General features: G+C 40.0%; 1 protein-coding gene across 5 annotated transcripts; it reads right to left on the bottom strand.

Moving 5' to 3' along the window:
- Nucleotides 1–364: 364 nt before the first annotated feature.
- Nucleotides 365–10,217, bottom strand: LOC124081954 (zinc finger protein 271). Of its 5 annotated transcripts, none has more exons than XM_046428384.2 (3): nucleotides 10,135–10,217; nucleotides 9,314–9,538; nucleotides 365–3,618 (listed from the first exon to the last, which is right to left on the bottom strand). In XM_046428384.2, the coding sequence occupies exons 2-3, from the start codon at nucleotides 9,360–9,362 to the stop codon at nucleotides 1,874–1,876; spliced, it is 1,794 nt and encodes a 597-aa protein (XP_046284340.1). In that variant the 5' UTR covers nucleotides 9,363–9,538; nucleotides 10,135–10,217; the 3' UTR covers nucleotides 365–1,873. The 5 variants fall into 5 exon arrangements, with proteins under 5 accessions (XP_046284340.1, XP_046284338.1, XP_046284339.1 ...); XM_046428382.2 differs by having other exon boundaries at nucleotides 10,100–10,181; XM_046428383.1 differs by having other exon boundaries at nucleotides 10,059–10,159.
- Between the last annotated feature and the right edge of the window lie 10,114 nt (nucleotides 10,218–20,331).

Genomic DNA, 20,331 nt, shown 5'->3' with positions numbered 1-20,331 from the left:
GTTATTATAAAATAATGCAACTCAGGATCAGCTAGCTGGAAGAGATGCATAGGGCAAGATTCTGTGAGAAGTGACACAGAGCTTCTATGCCCTGTGGGCTACCTTCCAAGTACCTTCTGAGTGTGTCAACCTGGAAGCTCTCTGAATCCTGTCCTTTTGGGCTTTTATAAAGGCTTCATTAATGTAGGCGTGGTTGACTAAATCATTGTCCAGATTAGTCACTTAGTAGCTGTTTTGGTCATCAGACAGACTGACTTATATCATACTGTGTTCAAGTAACTTGTTTTACTAAATAATGGCCCCAATGCATAATAGTGGTAATGCTGGCAATTTGGATATACCAAAGAGAAGCCAAGACACTTCCTTTAGTAAAAAGGTGAAATTTTTATTTATGGAAAGAAAAAAAAATTGTATGCAGAGGTTGCTAAGATCTATGGTAAGAATGAATCTTCTACCTGTGAAATTGTGAATGGAAAAAACGCATTCTAGCTTTGGTGTTGCATCTCGAATTGTAAAAGTTACAGCCAAAGTGCAGGAAAAGTGCTTAGTTAAGAAGGAAAAGGCATTGCATTATAGAGTTCAGTGCTGTCCAAAGTTTCAGGCTTCCACTGGGTATACCCTGTGGATACAGAGGAAATACTGTATATATTTCTTATTATAAATAACAATATCACAGCCACCATTTTTGTTCAATAGATGACAAGATAAGCAGTAATAGAAAAATCTTCATATTTTGACAAATAAATTTGCTTTTAAAAATCCTGTTCCACATTTCAAAGCTGTAATTAAATGGCAGTGAGAAAGTGATTTCACATTTTAAAGTTTATGGGCTGCATTACTGACAGTGAAATAAATCAGCATTTGTTGTGTATAGTACAGGAACTCGCACAAGCTCATGCTTACTAGAAAAACCAAACCAAACCAAAACAAAATAACTTTTGAGAAAAGGGGGCACTTGGAATATCTAGTTAGTAAGCTTAATACCACAATAGCATAGTGTGTTCACACACGATGAACGCATAGATACCTAGCGTGAGCATAAGGTAGGACTCTCTAGTTGTCAGACATCTATATAAATGCCAACTTAGATATGAAAGGGATTTGTTTTCTCCACATTCTCTAAAATAATTTCTATATACCATTGATAATATAGACTCACTAAAGATTTGAGATTCTAAAACTAATACATTTCCTTTTGAGTTTTGATTAAACACCTCTACACATTGAATTTTAAAATATTTGATAACTTCTGCATTAATGTTATTATATATTTCTTACAATGATACAACTCTCCCCAGTGTGGATTCTCTGATGCAGAATAAGGTCTGAGCTCTGAATAAAAGACAGCTTTTCTTATATTATAGCAAAGATAGAATTTTCTTTCTATTGTTGCTAACAGACAATTGGTAAAAAAAAAAAAAAATTATTCACTCTGAAGGGTTTCCCACAAATCTCAGAACTCTTCCTCAGATTTTTTTTCTTAATTTTAGTAATGTATGGGCTTCAAATTAAATTGTCATTATAAAAACTGACTTAGTTTTCTCTCCAGTGGGTTTTGTTTTTAAATTGAGCATAAGAGCTAAATATTGATTAAGACCTTTTTCATGGCCATCAATAGCATTCATAAGATTTTTGTTCTGGTATAGTGTCTCTGGAACTGAATAAAGTTGGTGTATACAGGAAGGGTTTCCCCTCATTCATCACATTTAAACTGTCTTGCCCAGAATGGAGTTTCTCATGATTAATAAGATCAGAGAATTGGCTAAAACTTATGATGCACTGAACACACTGGTACATTTTGTCCTCAGTGTGGATCTTCTGGTGATCAATGAGATCTGTTCCCATAGTGAAGGTTTTCCCACACGCATCACATTTATATGATTTTTTCACCTGTGTGGATTTTTTGATGATTAATGAGTTCAGAGCGATGACTAAAGCTTCTGCTACATTGGTCACATGGATATGGTTTCTCCCCAGTGTGGATTCTCTGATGCAGGATGAGAGCTGAGCACTGACTGAAAGCCTTCCCACACTCATTACATTTATAAGGTCTTTCCCCAGTGTGGACTCTTTGGTGTCTGATGAGGTCCGAGTTCTGACAGAAACTTCGGCTGCACTGTGTGCATGGATATGGTTTTTCTCCAGTGTGAATTCGCTGATGAAGAATAAGGTCAGACCTCTGACTGAAGGTTTTCTCATAACTATCACAACAATAGGGCTTTTCACCAGAGTGCACTCTCAGATGTTTAGTGAGGTCTGAACTTTGACTAAAACTTTTATTGCACAAATTACAAGCATATGGTTTCTCTCCAGTGTGTATTCTGTGATGCTTTACGAGATCTGAACGGCGACTAAAACTTTTAGTGCAATCACTACATGGATAAGGTTTCTCTCCAGTGTGGATTCTCTGATGTAGAATAAGGTTGGAGCTCTGACTAAAGGTTTTCCCACAGTCATCACATTCATAGGGTTTCTCACCTGTATGAATTCTATGATGTTTAACGAGATCTGATCTTCGACTAAACATTTTACTGCACTGATTACATGGATAAGGCTTCTCTCCAGTGTGAATTCGTTGATGATTAATAAGATCTGAAAGCCTACTGAAAGTTTTGCTGCACTGATTACATGAATAGGGTTTTTCTCCGGTGTGAATTCTTTGATGCAGAATAAGAACTGAGCTTTGATTAAAAGCCTTTCCACACTCATTACATTTATAGGGCTTCTCTCCAGTGTGGATCCTTCGATGTTTAATAAGGTCTGAATTCTGACTGAAACTTTTGCTACATTGATTACATGGATATGGCTTCTCCCCAGTGTGGATTCTCTGATGCAGAATAAGGTCTGAGCTCTGACTGAAGGGTTTCCCACATACATCACACTTATATGGTTTCTCCCCAGTGTGGATTCTTTGATGTTTTATAACATCAGAACTTTGACTAAATTGTTTGTTACACTGGTTACACGTATAAGGCTTCTCTCCAGTGTGAATTCTCTGATGTTTAACTAGGTCTGAGTGCTGGCTAAAACTTTTATTACAATGACTGCATTGATAAGGTTTCTCTCCTGTATGGATTCTCTGATGTATAATAAGATCTGAACTCTGACTAAAGGCTTTCCCACATTCATCACATTTATAAGGTTTTTCACCAGTGTGGACTCTTTGATGTTTAATAAGGTCTGAACTCCGACTGAAACTTTTAATACACCAATTACAAGGATAGGGTTTCTCTCCAGTATGAATTCTCTGATGCATAACCAGAGCTGAGCTCATTCGAAAGACCTTTCCACAATTATCACATTCATAGGGTTTTTTCCAGTGGGTTCTCTGGTGCTGAATAAGGCCTGTACTCCAAGCAAAGCTTTGTCCACATTCCTCACAGTTATATTGTCTTCTTTTAAAAAGGGTCTGATACTTTTTATTCAATTTATCTCCAAATTCACAGAATTCTCTGCCTTCAGAGTTCTGGAGATCATCCTCTTTGGGGTTACCAAACCCTTCAGTCAACATTTCAATTTTTGCTGTAATTTCTTCCTCTGAAGCTGGTTGTCCAATTTTGATCTTAGTCTCAATATCTGGAACAATAAACAAAATCCAAATGGAAAGTGTTCTCCATGCTGTAAGAAAGTTCAGGTGAAACAGATTACAAATATAACAATATGGGAATGCTGAAATTACCCTCTTCTTTTTTTTTTTTTTGGCACCAGGGATTGCACCTGACCACTGAGCCACATCCCCAGCTCTATTTTGTATTTTTTATTTAGAAATAGGGTCTCAGTGAGTTGCTTAGTGCCTCACTTTTGCTGAGGCTGGCTTTGAACTCACAGTCTTTTTGCCTCAGCCTCACAAGCTGCTGGAATTATAGGTATATGCCATGGCACCCAGCCTGAAAATACCCTCTGAGAGGAAAACTGGGAAGAAACAATAGTAATGGATCATATTAATCACTTATAGAAGTGACTTACCAGATGTGCTCTGTATGATTGTTAAAGGACATCTGGGAACACTGAAACCTATTTACTTTGATTAGGAAAGTATGACTAAATTAGAGCTAATACACAAGCAATTTATTTTATTCACATATTTAAGGTAAGCAGTGTGAAAGAGTGCAGAAAAATGAAAAGAAGTTGACTGGGCTCTACCCAGCATTGTGCGGCTATTTGGGCCAAAAAATAAGGTATTAATTTAAAAAAAAAAAAAGGAAAGAAAGAAAGAAAAGGAAATCAAAACCTTTCCATTGTTTTTTTTTTTTTTTTAAGACAGAGTGGGTCTCATGAAGTTGCTTAGAGCCATTCCCTCTTCTGACAAGAGTTTTTTATGTGAAGCAAATCCTGGCTTATTATTTATTGGGCACTGTTAGACTTAATGCTTGATCACAGAGTTCCAGGTGGCTATATATTACAAATGGCCATTGTGTACTTGTTACCGATTATAAAAAATGATGCAAAACCCAGCATTCCATTGTAAAGTTAACTAGCAGTAAATTCCAAGGGCAAGTGATTTGGATTCCATATTACTTTTTCATATGGTTTTGTTACTTCTCTCTCAACGGCCTTATAGGAGTTCCCTGTTACTAGTTAACAGACAAGCGGAAATTAAACAGTTTTCAGATGGGTTTGGCAGCATGTGGGCACCAGCCCAAAGCTTTTACTTATACCCTTACTTAGTGATGGCATCAAATACATTGATAAAGGCAAACCTTTCCAGTTGACAGAATTTCAGGTATACACGTGGTTATCTGTCCACTTTTCATGAAAGGCAGCACAGTCTAAGAAATATGCCTACAATGATTTTTAGGTAGTTACTAATGGGTTATCAGAATATATAGTTACTTTAAAAGAATTAGATTGGAATAGCATAAATGAGGATTATAGAAGCAAAATATGAGGATGGACTTCCTAGAATGAGCAAAGAATGTGAAAATATTTGTATTCCTTGTGAATCCTCAGTAAAAGGCATCTACTGTAGAGAAAGAAGCCCCTAGAACAATTAGGCATAATGATCCATAATATGAATGTCAATCAGCCTTCTTCCAATGCTTATACAATGGACTTAGGTACAGAGTGGTCATGGCAGCAGCAATGGAAGCTGTATATGGCTTCAACAATATGGACTTCCCCTCTCCAAGGCTGATATTCCTGTTACCACTGCTATGTGCCCAAACAGCCAATATTCAAAGTGAATACTATACCCCCAGCCCAAAAGTACCACTCCCTAGAGAAGAACAAATTAGCCTTTAGAGGATAGATCCCTTACTTTGGACTACTTATATCATATAGACAGCAAAAATTTGTTTTCAAAGAACGAAATACATAGTTCAGATACAAATTTGTATTGACTTAAGAGAATGATATTTTTAATACTATGGTATTCTTTACAGTATTGCCTCCAAATAACTCATCTTATCAGGGAAAGAAGTATACCAGTGAGTTCAGATATGTGTAATAAATGAATCTATCTATACGCCCCATCATCCAGAAGTATGTGGATTGAGATAATGGCTAAAGGCTAAATCTGGGGTGATGTCTTATAGGACACAATATATTTCCTAAACTAAAGACAACTAAGTTTTTTCTCCATGACCAAAATACATAAAGAGGTATAGGAACCAAAGAGAAGGAGAGAGAATGGTTCCTCTCATATACCTAATAATCTATTTGTATTATTTTGTTTCATATCTCCATAATCTTGGATTTGGTGAGTTTTCCAGTACTCAAAGGAGAAGTGCTTCTACTATGAAGCAAAGTAATGATTTTTGTTAAATTTGAAGGTAAGACTGCCTCTTGGCCATTTTGGGTTCCTTATGCTATTCAAACAACAGATGAAGAAGGTGTGTAAGTGCTCTGCCACTGAACCACAGCCCCAGCCCCTTCCAGATCTACTTCATATTTGCTTTGTGGCTCTGGGGATTAATTCTGATAAACTGCAAAACCTGTGGTTCTATGCTCTGGCTTGCAATTAAATTTGTACAAGAGTAGGAGAATTGTGGGGAGCCATCCTCACACGTGACTGGGCAACTCCCAGTTTGGGTCTGAGGCGTTCTGGCTAAACTGTGTCGGAGCTTTCCCGGCCCTCTCCTGGTGCGAGAGCCTGTCCGTGTTGGGGTGTGACTGCCCACTGACCCCGGGGGCCAATCACTGACCCTGACCTTGGAGTGCGGCCCCCCTCAACCTTCATTGGATGGAATTCTCCCGTGGATTTCTTGTTCCTCAATAAAAGGCTACTCCCTGGCGTGCTCCCTCTCTCTCTCTCCTGCTAGCCCTGAGTAATCCTTGCTGCCCTACCGGGTGGTTCGAGGTGAGAACCAGAGGGGGAGCCGTCTCGGACCTGGTCATAGAAAAAGGTAACTGAGTCTGTGTGTTTTATTTCAATCTCACTAGTTAACTTTTATGCCAAGAACCTCTTTAATGAAACCAGTGCGCTGGTCGCATGGTGGAAGAGAATAGTTGAGAGACCAATTGTTCTAGTTTGCCCAAACTGAGGGACTATTGGGATGTGAGACTGTTAGTGCTAAATACCAAGCCAAAAGGTAAGCTGTCCACCCTAAATCCTTGATTTTTTCTTGCTGAGCTAGTCATTCTCTCAGTATCTGCAGGGAATTGCTTCCAGGATCCCTCTTGGATTTCAAAAGCTTCAGATGCTAAAATCCATTATATAAAATGGCATAGTATTCACATATAACCTACATACATTCTCCCATGTTTTAATTCAACTCTAGATTACTTATAATACGTAATACAATGTAAGTACTATGTAGTCATTAATTTGTATTATTTTTGATGGTTTGTTTCCAAAATATTTTTAATATATATTTTTTTAGTTGTCAATGGACTTTATTTTGATTCTTTATTTGTGGTGCTGAGTTTCAAACCCACTGCTACACACATTCTAGGCAAGCCCTTTATTACTAGGCCACAATCCTAGCCCTCCCCTCAATTTTTTAATTTGTTTTTGGTAGTTGTGGATGGACAACATGTCTTTATTATTTATTTATTTTTATGCAGTGCTGAGTATCAAACCCAGTGCCCCACACATGCCAGGCAAGCAATCTATCATTGAGCCACAATCCCAGCTCTCCCCAAAATATTTTTGATCCACAGTTGGTTGAATCTGTGGATGTGGAATCCAGGGTAAGGAGAGCCAACTATACTTGTATTTCTTTAAGCAAAGGCAAAGTTCATATCAAGTGGTTCTATCCTCCAGGATACAGTAATCAATCTCTCCCCTTCCTAAATGTAATAATGGCTTTCCACTGTTGTATGCTCAAGGCTGTTCTCAACCCCATAATTTTTGTAATCTTAGCCATCATTCTCACAAAACTTAATTACTCAACTGAATAAGCCATGTTTCCTGCTAAAATCCTAATACTCCTGGCTTAATTTCTCTGTAACTGCTATAATTATGTGATAACATAATGTACATTTATTTATTTTCTGTTTTTCCCCACTGGAATGTAAGATTCATAAGGGTATGGACTTTTTCTATATAGCAATTCACTGCTATATCCCTAGCACTTAGAACAGTGCCTGGCACAAAATAAAATCTCAATAACTAATAAAATTACATGACAAGAAATAATAAGCTATGATTTTATTAATTAATACACATTTATCAATGGAAAATATTTGTTGAATTAGTTAGCTAAATGATATAAAGGATATATTGATGTTAACTATGACTACTTCTAGATGGTGGAGTTGTAGGTTATGTTTAAATTTTGTTCTGTGTTTTTCTATACTTCACAAAAGGACTCTAGTATAATTGTATAACTCTATAATAAAAAAGTGTTATTTTTTACACATTCTAAGAAACATAAACATATGGGATAAATATGTTTACACAAAATTTCAAGGAAGAGGCCCAATTCTACGCTGATTCTCAGAAAGGATGAGGTGCCTTGTAATAGATTTTTAGGGAAGGACAAATTCTAAATTCAGGAAACTAAATAAAATAAAATATAATAAAGATGCTCAGAGACTAAAAAGAGGCCAGATCTAGAATGAAAGCAATGGCAATGCAAGGTAAATTTCACAAGCAAACAACAGCAATGGGAGAATCAAAATGAAAAAGAAGTAACATGATGTAGAAATGGAACCCTGTAGCACTTCTGAACAAAGTCAGGATCAAAATGATCTTACTACTAATAAAAGTGGCCACTATTTATAAAGGATTTACTACGAACTAGGTCTGTTCCAACCTTTACACATAGGATCGCATTTAGGGTGTATGGTATTTCATATAGTAGTAACAGAACCCAATGAATCATATCTCCATACCTTTGTGTACTTCCCTTCCACAACTACTCTGGAACTGGGCATTGGCCAATGAGACATTAACAAATATAACACAAACATATGTATGAAAAGTGCTTCTGTATCAGAGAGCTTTCCCTTTCCTTGAGTTTGGAAATTTGAGTACTGTGAAAAAGTCTAGGCTAGCCTGCTGATGATGTATGATCCAAGCCATAACAAACAGCAACAGTTACACATGTGATTGATACCATCTTAGATCCAGCCCTATCAGAGACACTAGATGACTTCCTGAATGACCCCAGATAGTATTAGGAAAAAAAAAAAAAAAAAACCTGCCCAGCTGAACCCAGCTCAAGTTAGCCACCTACAAACTATAAGAAATAATATGGTTTAAAAATGTGATGTTGGGGCTAGAGTTGTGGCTCAGTGATAGCACTTGCCTAGCATGTGTGAGGCACTGGGTTCGATTCTCAGCACCATATATAAATAAATAAATAAAATAAAGGGCCATCAATATTTTTAAAATATTTTTAAAAACTTAAAATTAAGTCTGATGTTTTAGGTCATTAAGTTTTGGGGTCCTTTATTTTGGAGTAATACATAGACACAATTCTCAAGAAACCCCCCAAGACATGAACTATTATACACTTATAAAGTGGGGAAACAGAACTGTAAAATTACTGGAGGCAGTGACAAAGCTAGTATTTGGATCCATGTCAGCAGACTCCAAATGTTCAAATTTGACCCTATAGGAGATGAGAGAGATGATGTGAAAAGATCATAAGGAGGACATTCCAAACATTGACAGATTGGTACTAAGGTGATAGACCATAAAGGCAAAAATAGATGACTCGTGTCCTTAAAAAAAAAAAAAAAAAAAAGGGAACTGCATGAGAATTTGATAAAGATGCAAGACTTTGCTTGAAGCACTAAAAGATATAGTATTGCCTGACACAGTGTAGACATAGGTAGTGAAGAATACCAATATTATTTGAAGAAACCAGCATGGGGCAATATTCTATCCCCTCAAAACACTAAGATAAACTATGTTGCTCCTCACCTGAAAGAAGGTGATGTTGTTGAAAATCACAATTGAACTGGATCTCCATGGACTGAATATGGACACCTCAGGGAGCAACTGGAGAATTATCATTTCTTCTGTAAGATTTTCTTGTCCACAAAAGGGTCTGAGACCTGGAGGCAACTTGGCACCACTGGGCTCAGAAGGGAATCACTGTGCAAACTAGAGATGTAATTTCTGAGACTAGTCCACCAGACACAGCCTCTAGATATAAAAGAAGGGAAGGAGAAACCGAAATTTTAATTTCCAAATGCTTTTCTATTAGAATTCATTTATTTCCTTCCCATTATCCAGGAATCTAGCATTAGCCCTCTCGGACATACATTCCCCATTCCAAGTCGAGAGCTAGTAAAACAAAATCGGGGGTTATTCTACCGAAATTGGGGTAACTGGAAAGAACTCTGGGGAGAGAATTTTGGCATTTGTCTCAGTGGTTAAGAATATGTTACTTGCTGCCTTTACAAAATGGTCACTACTGATCACCAACGTGATCGCTTTCCTTCCTTTGCCTTCTAACACTCACAAATTCAGGCAGCCCTTTGCTGGGTCGGTCGGCTGGTTCGCGAGGATTCCTCCACGCCCGTGATTCCACCAGCTCCCCGAATTTTCTGGCGTTCATTCATTTGAACGCGACGCCCATACCGACAGCTCCCCGTGCCCAGGAGCGACCCTGGCGGCTCTGACTCTCCATGGACTCAGGAAACCGCTTGTCAGACAAGATCACCTGGGACACCTTGGCCTGGCGTGGGCCGACTTCTTGCATACCTCGAACATCTCCCCGGCTGCCTATCCAGACTCACCCGCAGCGAGCCAGGCATCGCCCTGTCCACTCTAGGAATCTGGGAGGATTGCTCAGCTCTATGGCGCGTGGCCGCGCGTGCGCAGGGCGGCACCGAGGGTTGGCGGTCGGATTCCCTGGAATTAACCCATGAACATCCGCTGAGCTGCTACCAGCAGATCCTTAGCTATGTACTCTGCCAGAGACAGATCCCTTGCTGTCCCGTCTGTAGATTCTTAAGGTGAATGTCGGAATCCGCTGTCTTTCGGGAAGCTCTCAGGGGCTGGCTAGGTTTTCTGACCGAATAATGAATTCTTCGTTAGCTCGCACACGCTTTTTAACCCATCCTCTCTCACGTAATCAGATTCACAGGAGAGCGTTCATTCAACTTTCTTACCGTGCTCTCCCCCACCACCCCCCTGCCTCAGAATAGGGGTAAGCAGAATCACGTGGAGGCCTCCTTAAAATACTGATCTCTGGACCCCACCTCCAGAGATTGTGACTCGGGTTTGGGATGGAAGTCCGTGTTTTCAAGTGATCCTGCTGGTCCTGAAACCACACTTTGATAACCGCTGCCTTAGAAATAGATGAAGCTCAGCAATAAATCCTTTAGTGGCTGGAAAACTGGGGGAAAAAAATGAGGTTAAGGAATGGCAGGAACCAGGCGTCCTAACACACACCTGTAATCCCAGCGGCTGGGGAGGCTGAAGCAGGAATATCACGAGTTCATAGCCAGCCTCAGCAATTTAACGAGGCGCTAAGAAACTCAGTGACGCTCTGTCTCTAAATAAAATACCAAAAAAGGGCTGGGAATGTGGCTCAATGGTTGAGTGCCCCTGAGTTCAATCCCCAGGTAAGAAAGAGAAAGAGGGGAGGAGAGGGGAGGAGGGCTAGGTGGAAGAGGAGGAGAAAGAAAAAGAGGGAGGGAGGGAGAGAGAGAAAGAAAGATGATTTCTGATATGTGTAGGGCTGTGAAACCATCATCACAATCAAAAACAGTGAACACATCTGTCAACTACAGAAGTTTCCTACCGCCATCAGGCTATCATTCCCATCTCCTACCAGTAATGATCAGTCTTCTGTTACTATAGATTTTTTAGATTCCAAGTTTTGTAAACTTAGAAATTTATTTAAATGAAATCATTTAGAATGTACTTTGGGGGGAGGGGTAGACTTCTTTTGCTGAGCTTTATTATACTGACCTTATCTATACTGCTGTATCAATAATTCACTGTTGCTGAATAAAATTCTATTGTGTTTATATATATATTATATATATTATATATATAAACACAATAAAATTTTATATATATCACAGTTTGTTTATCCATTAGCCCACCAGTTGATGGGCGTTTGGGTTTTCTATTTTTTTTCCCTATCACAAATAAAGCTGCCATGAACATTCATGTACAAGTTTATATGGAGGGGCTGGGGTTGTAGCTCAGCGGTAGAGCGCCCGCCTAGCACGTGTGAGGCCAATCCTCAGCACCACATAAAAATCAATAAATAAAATAACGGTATAAAAAATTACGAGTCCTTTAAGAAAAACAGTTTATATGGACATCTGCTTCCCCCTTCCCCCATGTGTATGTTTAACATTTCAAGAAATTGCCACACTGTTTTTACAGAATGGCTGTGTAGTTTTGCTTTTCCTACCAGCTATGGATGAGAGTTCCAGTTTCTCCACATCCTTACCAACTCTCTGTGTATCTCACCATGGTTTTAATTTGCATTCCCCTAACAACTAATGATAGGTAGCATTGTTTCATTTGCTTATATGCCACCTGTGTATCTTCCTTTGGTGAAGTGTCTGTATAAATATTTTGTCCGCATGCTATACAAATATATCATGAATTTGTTTTTCTTTCTCTTAATTGTTGTTTGAAGCCAAAAGTTTTAAATTTTGTTTAAGAATATAATTTATAATTTAGTTCTTTTATGGATGATGTTTTCGTTGTTGTATGTAAGAAATCTTTACAAATTAACCTAAGTCATAAGATTTTCTTATATTTTGTCTTTCAGAAATTATTTGGAGTTTTAGGTTTTACGTTTGGGCCTATGATTTTTTTTTTTTTGTACTGGAGATTGAACCCAGGGGTGCTTTACCACTGAGCTACATCCCCAACCCTCTTTTATTTTTTGTTTTGGGACAGGGTCTTGGTAAGCTGCTTAGGGCCTTGATAAATTGCTGACACTGACTTTGAACTTGAAATCCTCCTGCCTTAGCCTTCTGAGTCACTGGGATTACAGGCATATGTCACCATGCCAGCCCAGAATTAATTTTATGTTAAACATACTCTGAGATTTGGGGCAAAGTTTCTTTTATTGTATGTGGATATTCAATTGTTCTGCACTTTTCTTTCTCCTCTGAATTTCCACTGAACCTTTGTGGAAAAATTCTCTTCTTCTTTTTTTTCCCCTTTCCTCCTCTCTGGTGCTGGGGGATCAAACTCAGGGTCTTAGGCAAGTACTCTACCAATGTGCTATGCACCCTAGTCCCATGATAATACACTTTTCATTACAGTAGCTTTATAATAAGGCTCAAATCAGGTAGTGTGAGACTTATAATGTTTTTGTTTTATCTGTTCTAACTCCAATGCATTTCTATATAAATTTCCAAATCAGCTTGCCAATTTCTAAAAAAAAAAAAAAAATCTCCTGGAATTTTGATTGAGATTGAATTGCATTTAGAGATCAATTTGGAGAGAATGAATATCTTAGATGTAACTTTTTGGTAGATATCATTTATCATATTGAGGAAGTTATTTTCTATTTCTAGTTTATTGAGAATTTATGTCACGACTGTTTGGTGGATTTTTAAATATCTTTTAAGAAGACAATATGTTTTTCATTTTTAGCTTGTTAGTATGGCAATTCACCTTTGCAGAAAGAACTGTTCCCAGTGTATGAGAACTGGCTCTATGAAACTAAAGAAAGAGGCAGACATATCCAGGATCATAGAGTGCAGTTTACTGGGGTATCTACTGACAGAAGCATGTCTTGGGTGGCTGCAAGACAGGTGGCTACCTGTCATTTGGTTTGGAGGGAGGGGACTATGGTCAAAGTGACTTTGTTTAAAATCAAAATGTACCTGGTTTATCTTAAACCAATAACAAAGATATCAGGCACATCTCTGGCACTGATGGCACCAGGGACCAGTCATAAAGCTCCACATATTCCTTTAGTGGTTGTAAAAATTATAGTATGCTGGGAAACTATTCAGGGAAAACAGACCAGGGTTACTCAGGGGAAGTCATGGCAATTAGAACTCAAAGGGGCTGCATAGATCAAGATGAATCCCTAATTTCCTTCCTTCCTTCCTTCCTTCCTTCCTTCCTTCCTTCCTTCCTTCCTTCCTTCCTCCCTCCCTCCCTCCCTTCCTTCCTCCCTCCCTTCTTCCTTCCTTACTGGGGATAAAATTCAGCCTGTGCCTGTGCATGCTAGGCAAGTGCTCTACCACTGAGCTACATGCCCAGCCCTTACATACATTGATTTTTGAAGTTAAACCAAACTTGTATTCATGTATTAATCCCTGCTTGGTCATGACATATTATCCTTTTTTATATATTGGTGAGGTTGAGTTGCTAAAATTTTGTTTATAAATCTTACATGTTTATGAGGAATATTGGCCTGTAGTTTTCTTGTAATATATATATATATATATATATTTTTTAACAATCCTAATTGGCTTCATTTTTATTTTTAAAATCAGGTAACACTTCATTCCATAAAACAGAATCAGTTTTCCTGTGAGCCAAGCACTCATCAAAAATAATTTGATGAGTTAACATCAGATTATTTATTTTTTTTACACAAAATAAGGACAAGGGAACTTCACTATTTCGCCAGTTGAGAATGGCTCTTCTCCCTCCAATCCATATTTCTCTTGGAGGACCAGATGTGTCAGTTTGGTTTGATTAACTCCATGTTGTTGTCCCCCCACCCCCCCGCCCCTGGAATATTGTCTCTGTTGAAAAACTGGCTTCACGAAGAAGGTGGCAGCAGGAAAATTTCAGAACCCAAAGCTTAAAAGTAAGTCTTGGGCAGTGTGGGGTTATTTTCTGTCTCTGGGGGGGATCATCCAATGTCCGAGGCCTGGGGACAGAGGCAAAGTCCCCAGCCTCCCATCTAGGAGATGTCACTCTCAGTAGCGTCTGGTGTCCTGACCTGTGCTCGCCCAGGATGATGGTGGGTAGGAGCAGCAGGTCACAGGGGCCCCCTGACCCTCTGGGAGACAGAGCCCTCCCTCGGCAGACCCCGGGACTGAGGGTCAGTGGCCAGGGGAGAATCAACGACTGTCCCCGCCTGTGGACCCTGAGGTCCTGGGGCAGGGATGCAGGAGACAGCCAGTGTCACAAGACGTCCCTGTCCCCAGCCAGGCTGGGCACCTGGCTAAGCGAGGAGAAAGACGGTGTCCCTCCTCAGGGCCTGGCCCCTGCGCCTGGTCTCACTTCCTTCCCGGCACCGCCTGGAAGGGGAGGAAGTGACACCCAAGGGAAGGCCTGGAAGTGAGGCCACTGTCACATTCAAGCTCAGGGTGCGACAGCTGAGTCAGCCTCCCAACAGGCCGCATGCTCCGCTCCTCTTCATGTACCACATCCCTTCTGAGAGTCACGCCCTCCCCTTTATAGGCACAAGGACCCAGAAGTTCCAGAGACATGTCCATGTTTAGGTCCTCGGATTCGGAAGTGCCTCAAGTGTCCATGTTTAGGCCCCTGGATCCGGAAGTTCCTCAGACATCCATGTTTAGGCCCCCGGATCCGGAATTTCCAAAGGTGCACGTCCATGTTTAGGCACCCGGATCCGGAAGTGCCTCAGGTGCACGTCCATGTTTAGGCTCTAGGACCGGAAGTTCCTCAGGTGTCCATGTTTAGGCCCCTGGATCCGGAAGTTCCTCAGGTGCACATCCATCTTTGGGGTCTTGGATCCGGAAGTTCCTCAGTCCTCATTGTTTAGGCTCCCGGATCCGGAATTTCCAAAGGTGCACGTCCATGTTTAGGCACCCGGATCCGGAAGTGCCTCAGGTGCACGTCCATGTTTAGGCTCTAGGACAGGAAGTTCCTCAGGTGTCCATGTTTAGGCCCCCAGATCCAGAAGTTCCTCGGGCGTCCATGTTTAGGCCCACAGATCCAGAGGTTCCTCAGGTGCACGTCCATGTTTGGGCCCTTGGATCCCGAAGTTCCTTGGTGCATGTTCATGTTTAGGCCCCCAGATCCGGAAGTGCCTCAGATGCATGTCCATCTTTGGGCTCTCGGATCCGGAAGTTCCTCAGGCGCACGTCCATGTTTAGGCCCCTGGACCTGGAAGTTCCAAAGGTGCACGTCCATGTTTAGGCCCCTGGATCCGGAAGTGCCTCAGGTGCACATCCATGTTTAGGCTCTAGGACCGGAAGTTCCTCAGGTGTCCATGTTTAGGCCCCCAGATCTGGAAATTCCTCGGGCGTCCATATTTAGCCCCACAGATCCAGAGGTTCCTCAGGTGCAAGTCCATGTTTAGGCCCCGGATCTGGAAGTTCCCCAGGTGCACGTCCATTTTTAGGCCCCCAGGTGCACATCCATCTTTGGGCTCTTGGATCCGGAAGTTCCTCAGTCCTCCATGTTTAGGCCATAGCATCCGGAAGTTCCTCAGGTGCACGTCCATGTTTAGGCCCCTGGATCCGGAAGTTCCAAAGGTGCATGTCCATGTTTAGGCTCTAGGACTGGAAGTTCCTCAGGTGTCCATGTTTAGACTTGTAATATATTTTTTGAAAATGAGTTGACAAAGTCGGGGAATAAGAAGGCTAAAACAGGGGGTTCGGGTTGTAGCTCAGTGGTAAAGTGCTTGCCTAACATGTGTGAGGCACTGGGTTTGATTCTCAGCACCACAAATACATAAATAAAAATAAAGTTCTATAAATAACTAAAAAAATAAAGTTGAATTTAAAAAAAAAAAAGAAGGCTAGAACATGTTAACCTGTTTTGCCCCATCATCCCAGGTATGGAACACCTATAATATCTTAAAGTGAACAACAAATATACTACTTATGGTAATTTTGAAATAATATTTGAATATTTATTATATTTGCAGAATTGAAAACTTGAGGCTTAATGTGTTAAATGAACATTTCTGGCTAAAAGTGTGGTTAGAGAGATTGGCAGCAGCCAGAATGGGTCGTTGAATATGATCATAAAAACAATTGGGGAACCATTAAAAGGTTCTTAACAGGGCAATGACATACACCTTTGACTTTAGTGTGAACATGTGATGGTGGTGGCTTGGATTAGAATGGTAACAGTGAAGATGCAGAGCAGTAGGGATATGTAAGAAGTACTTGTAGGAGATACCCTATGGTTACCCCTAATTAGTTATACCTGTGTGTGATCCCTTCCCCTTGAATGTGAGCAAAACCTGTGATTTTTGGTTAACAGAAAATGACTAAGATGATGAGCTATCAATTCCCTTGACTAAATCTCTATATACAGCAAAGGTGATAGGATGTTACTATAAATAGTAAATATAAATATTTACTTATTTATTATTTAAAAACTTTTTGATGGATAAATATTTATTGTAGATGGACACAATATTTATTTACTTATTTTATGTGGTCTTGAGTAGTGTCTCACACATGTAAGGCAAGCGCTACTGAGCTACAGCCCCAACCCCTCTCTCTACTTCTTGACCGCCATGATGTTCTGCCTCACTTCAAGCCGTGAGGAATGGAGCTGGCCTTCTCTGGACTAAGAGTTCTGAAACTGTGAGCTCTCAAACAAACTTTTCTTCTCTTACAGTTGTGCTGGTCAGATCCTTTAATCACAGCAGTGAAAAAGCTTACTAAAACAGTGAACAAGGTGGTTAGAAGGTATCTAGAAGAAGCCACATACAGTGGCCTGCTCAGGGATTAGGAGACTCAGACAGGAGGACTACAAGTTTGAGGGAACTTGGAGACTTAATGAGATCCTATTTCTAAATAAATTTAAGAGGGAGTGGGGACTTGGGGACTCAGAGGTAAAATGCTCCTGTGTTCAATCCCCAGAACCACAAATGGAGGAGGAAGAGGAGAAGGAAGAGGAAGAGAAGGAGTATGGATGATGGCATAGCTGAAGAAGAGGTTGGGACAGGTGGAGGAATAGGTCTTTGAGATACCAGGAACCCTCCTTCCATGCTAATAGAAAAGTTGCAGGAGAGATGGGTGCAAGATCAGGTAGGTGAGTGGGAAACTGAGATTGTTCCAGGCTGAAAGCTTTTAAACTCACTGGAAAAAAAAAAGTTGAGTTATGCATCATTTAAGAATAAAGGTGAAGATAGAAACTGAAAATTTAAGTAAAGTGGAAATGCTTTGAAATAGTCTTTGTGCAAAGTTTGAGCCAGCTAGAAAACAGTAAGACTGGCAAGCAATATTGAGTGACTTGTAGTTTTGATATGTTATTTGTCATTCTTAAATTGCTAGCTTTGTGGATGGGTGAAATTGCCTACAGAAACTGCCACCACACACTACTTGAGGAATCAAAAATAAATAATCTAGCTCAGAGGTAGGGAGTGTAAAACACATTTTAGCATGAATCAGGTCCTGGGTTCAATCCCCAGTAACAAAATCATCATCATCATCATCATTATCATCATCTAGGTAGATGAGCTGGCATGAAGAACAGTGTGAAAATAAAGGACAGTTCAATAATTGACTCTTGGATACTTGATTCTTCATTTGGAAATAATTAGATCCCTTCCTCATATTGCACACAAATTAAGTATATCACAGACATAAATGAAAAGCAAATATTTAATAAAATTTATAGAAGAAAATATGCAGAAGTATCTTTATGACTTCAGAATAGAGACAAAATCTTTTATTTATTTATTTTTGTACCAAGGATTGTACCCATTACTGAGCCACATCCCCAGCCTGTTTTTTTTTTTGCTCAGGGCCTCACTGAGTTGCTGAGGCTGGCTTTGAACTTGCAGCTATGCACATTTTTTTCATAGATATAAAAAGCAATATAAAAATAATATAGGAAACTGGGCTGGGGTTGTAGTTCAATGGTAGAGTGCTTGCCTAGCACATATGAGGCACTGGGTTCAATTCTCAGTACTACATAAAAAATAAAAATAAAGGTGTTGGGTGCAGAGCAGGCTGAACTGTGTTGTCTGCAGGGCAGGCTGAACAGATGTTGACTGCAAGATAGCCCACGCACTCAAACCCCCTTTATCTGGTCCTTTATCACCTGTTTGTGTCAAGTCCTGCTTAAGGCTGAGCACTCAACCCGCCTTGGGCCAACAAGGCAGCTTGCAGACCCAGAGGCCCCATTAGATTTGGGCTATAAAAACTCCCTCCTGCCAGGCCCCCCTCTCTCCCTCTCTCTCCCCCTCTCTCTTGCTCTTTCACTCTTGCTCTCCCTCTCTCTCTTGCTCTTTCTCTCTTGCTCTTTCTCTCTTGCTCTCTCTCTCTCTTGCTCTTTATCTTTCTTACGCGCGCTCTCTCTCTCTTGCTCTTGCTCTCTCCCTGTTCATCTCTTCTCTTTTCTCTCTCTCTCTTTCCTTCTTTCCTTTCTCTTTGTTGCACTGCTGCAATAAAGATCTTTTGGTTGCTCCGAGTGTTGTGGTCACTTTCCTTTCAAAAGGTATTGTGTCCATCTACCACTGAAAAAAAATTTAAAAACCTTTAAAACAATGCATAACAGAAATAGGGATATGTTTAAAAGCAAATTATATGTAACTGAAGAAAGAATTAAAGATCTGGAAAATAAGTCACAAAAAAATGTAGATGAGAAACAAAAGAAAAAGAGCAGGTAAGACACACAAATGTTATAGTGAGGAAGTCTAGCGTTTTATTGGACCTCCCCAGGAATGAAAGGGGACAGAAACAGCATCTGTCCCTAGTTTCCCATTCTTATCTTTTTTACAATTAAAATATTTTTGTTAGGACAAATAACATGCCCACATGACGAAGTCAAGAGATAGGAAGCAAACCTCATCAGCAGGTTTTTCTTTATTCAGCATTTAGCATCAGAGTCAATTGGTGGAACCCTGGTGTGGCTCATTTTCAGGGCAGAAAATGGCAGGTGGCTGAAGCTAGGGTCTGGGTTACTTGGCTTCTTTTAGGGTGGAACAGGAATGTGAATATAGGGAGTTTCCCTGGGCTTATAGTATTGGCCTCAGGTGACTCACGAGGGTCCCTGTCAAGTGCCAGTCTGGAGGGGGTTCCTTTTGTGTTCCTTTGGTCTGGCTGAGGCCTGGGATTTTCAATGACAAAAGCTTAGAGAAAAAGTCTTTGGACTTATTTCCATATCCTTCAATTTAAAAATTCATCTTGGGGGCCAAGTCCCCACCTCCCTTTTAAATTTATTTAGAAATAGGATCTCATTATTAAGTTGCCAAGGTCCCTCAATAAATAAATAAATAAACAAACAAACAAACAAATAATTAAAAATTCATCTTTAACTTATGTATTGGCTTTTTCTAAATAATTTAAAAAAATAGAACAGTTTTAGATTCAGAGAATTATTGCAAACATAGCACAGAAGTTCCATATTACACCCTGCCTCCCCCCCTTTTTTTGGAGGTGGGGATTGAACCCAGGTCCTTGTGCATGTGAGGCAAGCACTCTACCAACTGAGCTGTATCCCCAGCCTCAGGTTCCCCTTTTATTAACATTCTCCATAAAATGATCTGTATCCCATAGTGTCCTAAATGGAAGTCATTAGCCACGTGAGGCTCTAACTTGAAATATGGCTGGTGAGACTGACAAATGAGTTTTCGTCTTATTTAATTTGAATTGAACACATTTAAATAAAATTTAATAAAATTTTACATTTAATAAAATTTGTTGCTTTATTATTAACTAAAGTCAATGTTTTAATCAGAATGTTAAAACATTTTTAAAAGAAAATAAACAAATGATAGAGAATTGTTTACTATTGATGAGTTCACTAACTGTCTTAGGTATATTTCATTATCCTCTCCCCGGGATAATGTTTGTATTCATCTATTCATTAAAGAATGGTGGAAATGAGGGCTGGGGATATAGCTCAGTTGGTAGAATGCTTGCCTCACATGCACATGGCCATGGGTTCAATCCTCAGCACCACCCAAGGTGAAAATGAGATAGGGATTTTCCATAGAGAGAGATACTGAATCCTTAAAGGGAGTGTCCACAACCACTGAGATGCAGAGAGCACACTTGTAAGTCTTGAGGTTGAGCGGCATGCCCCTATAAAATGAGGGAAACGTGCAAGTAAAGGAA

The sequence above is a fragment of the Marmota monax genome, unplaced genomic scaffold (assembly GCF_021218885.2).
Source record: "Marmota monax isolate L192 unplaced genomic scaffold, Marmota_monax_Labrador192_F-V1.1 WCK01_AAM20220418_F8-fsc00031, whole genome shotgun sequence".
NCBI lineage: Eukaryota > Metazoa > Chordata > Mammalia > Rodentia > Sciuridae > Marmota > Marmota monax.
This window is presented reverse-complemented; position numbering and strand designations above follow the sequence as displayed.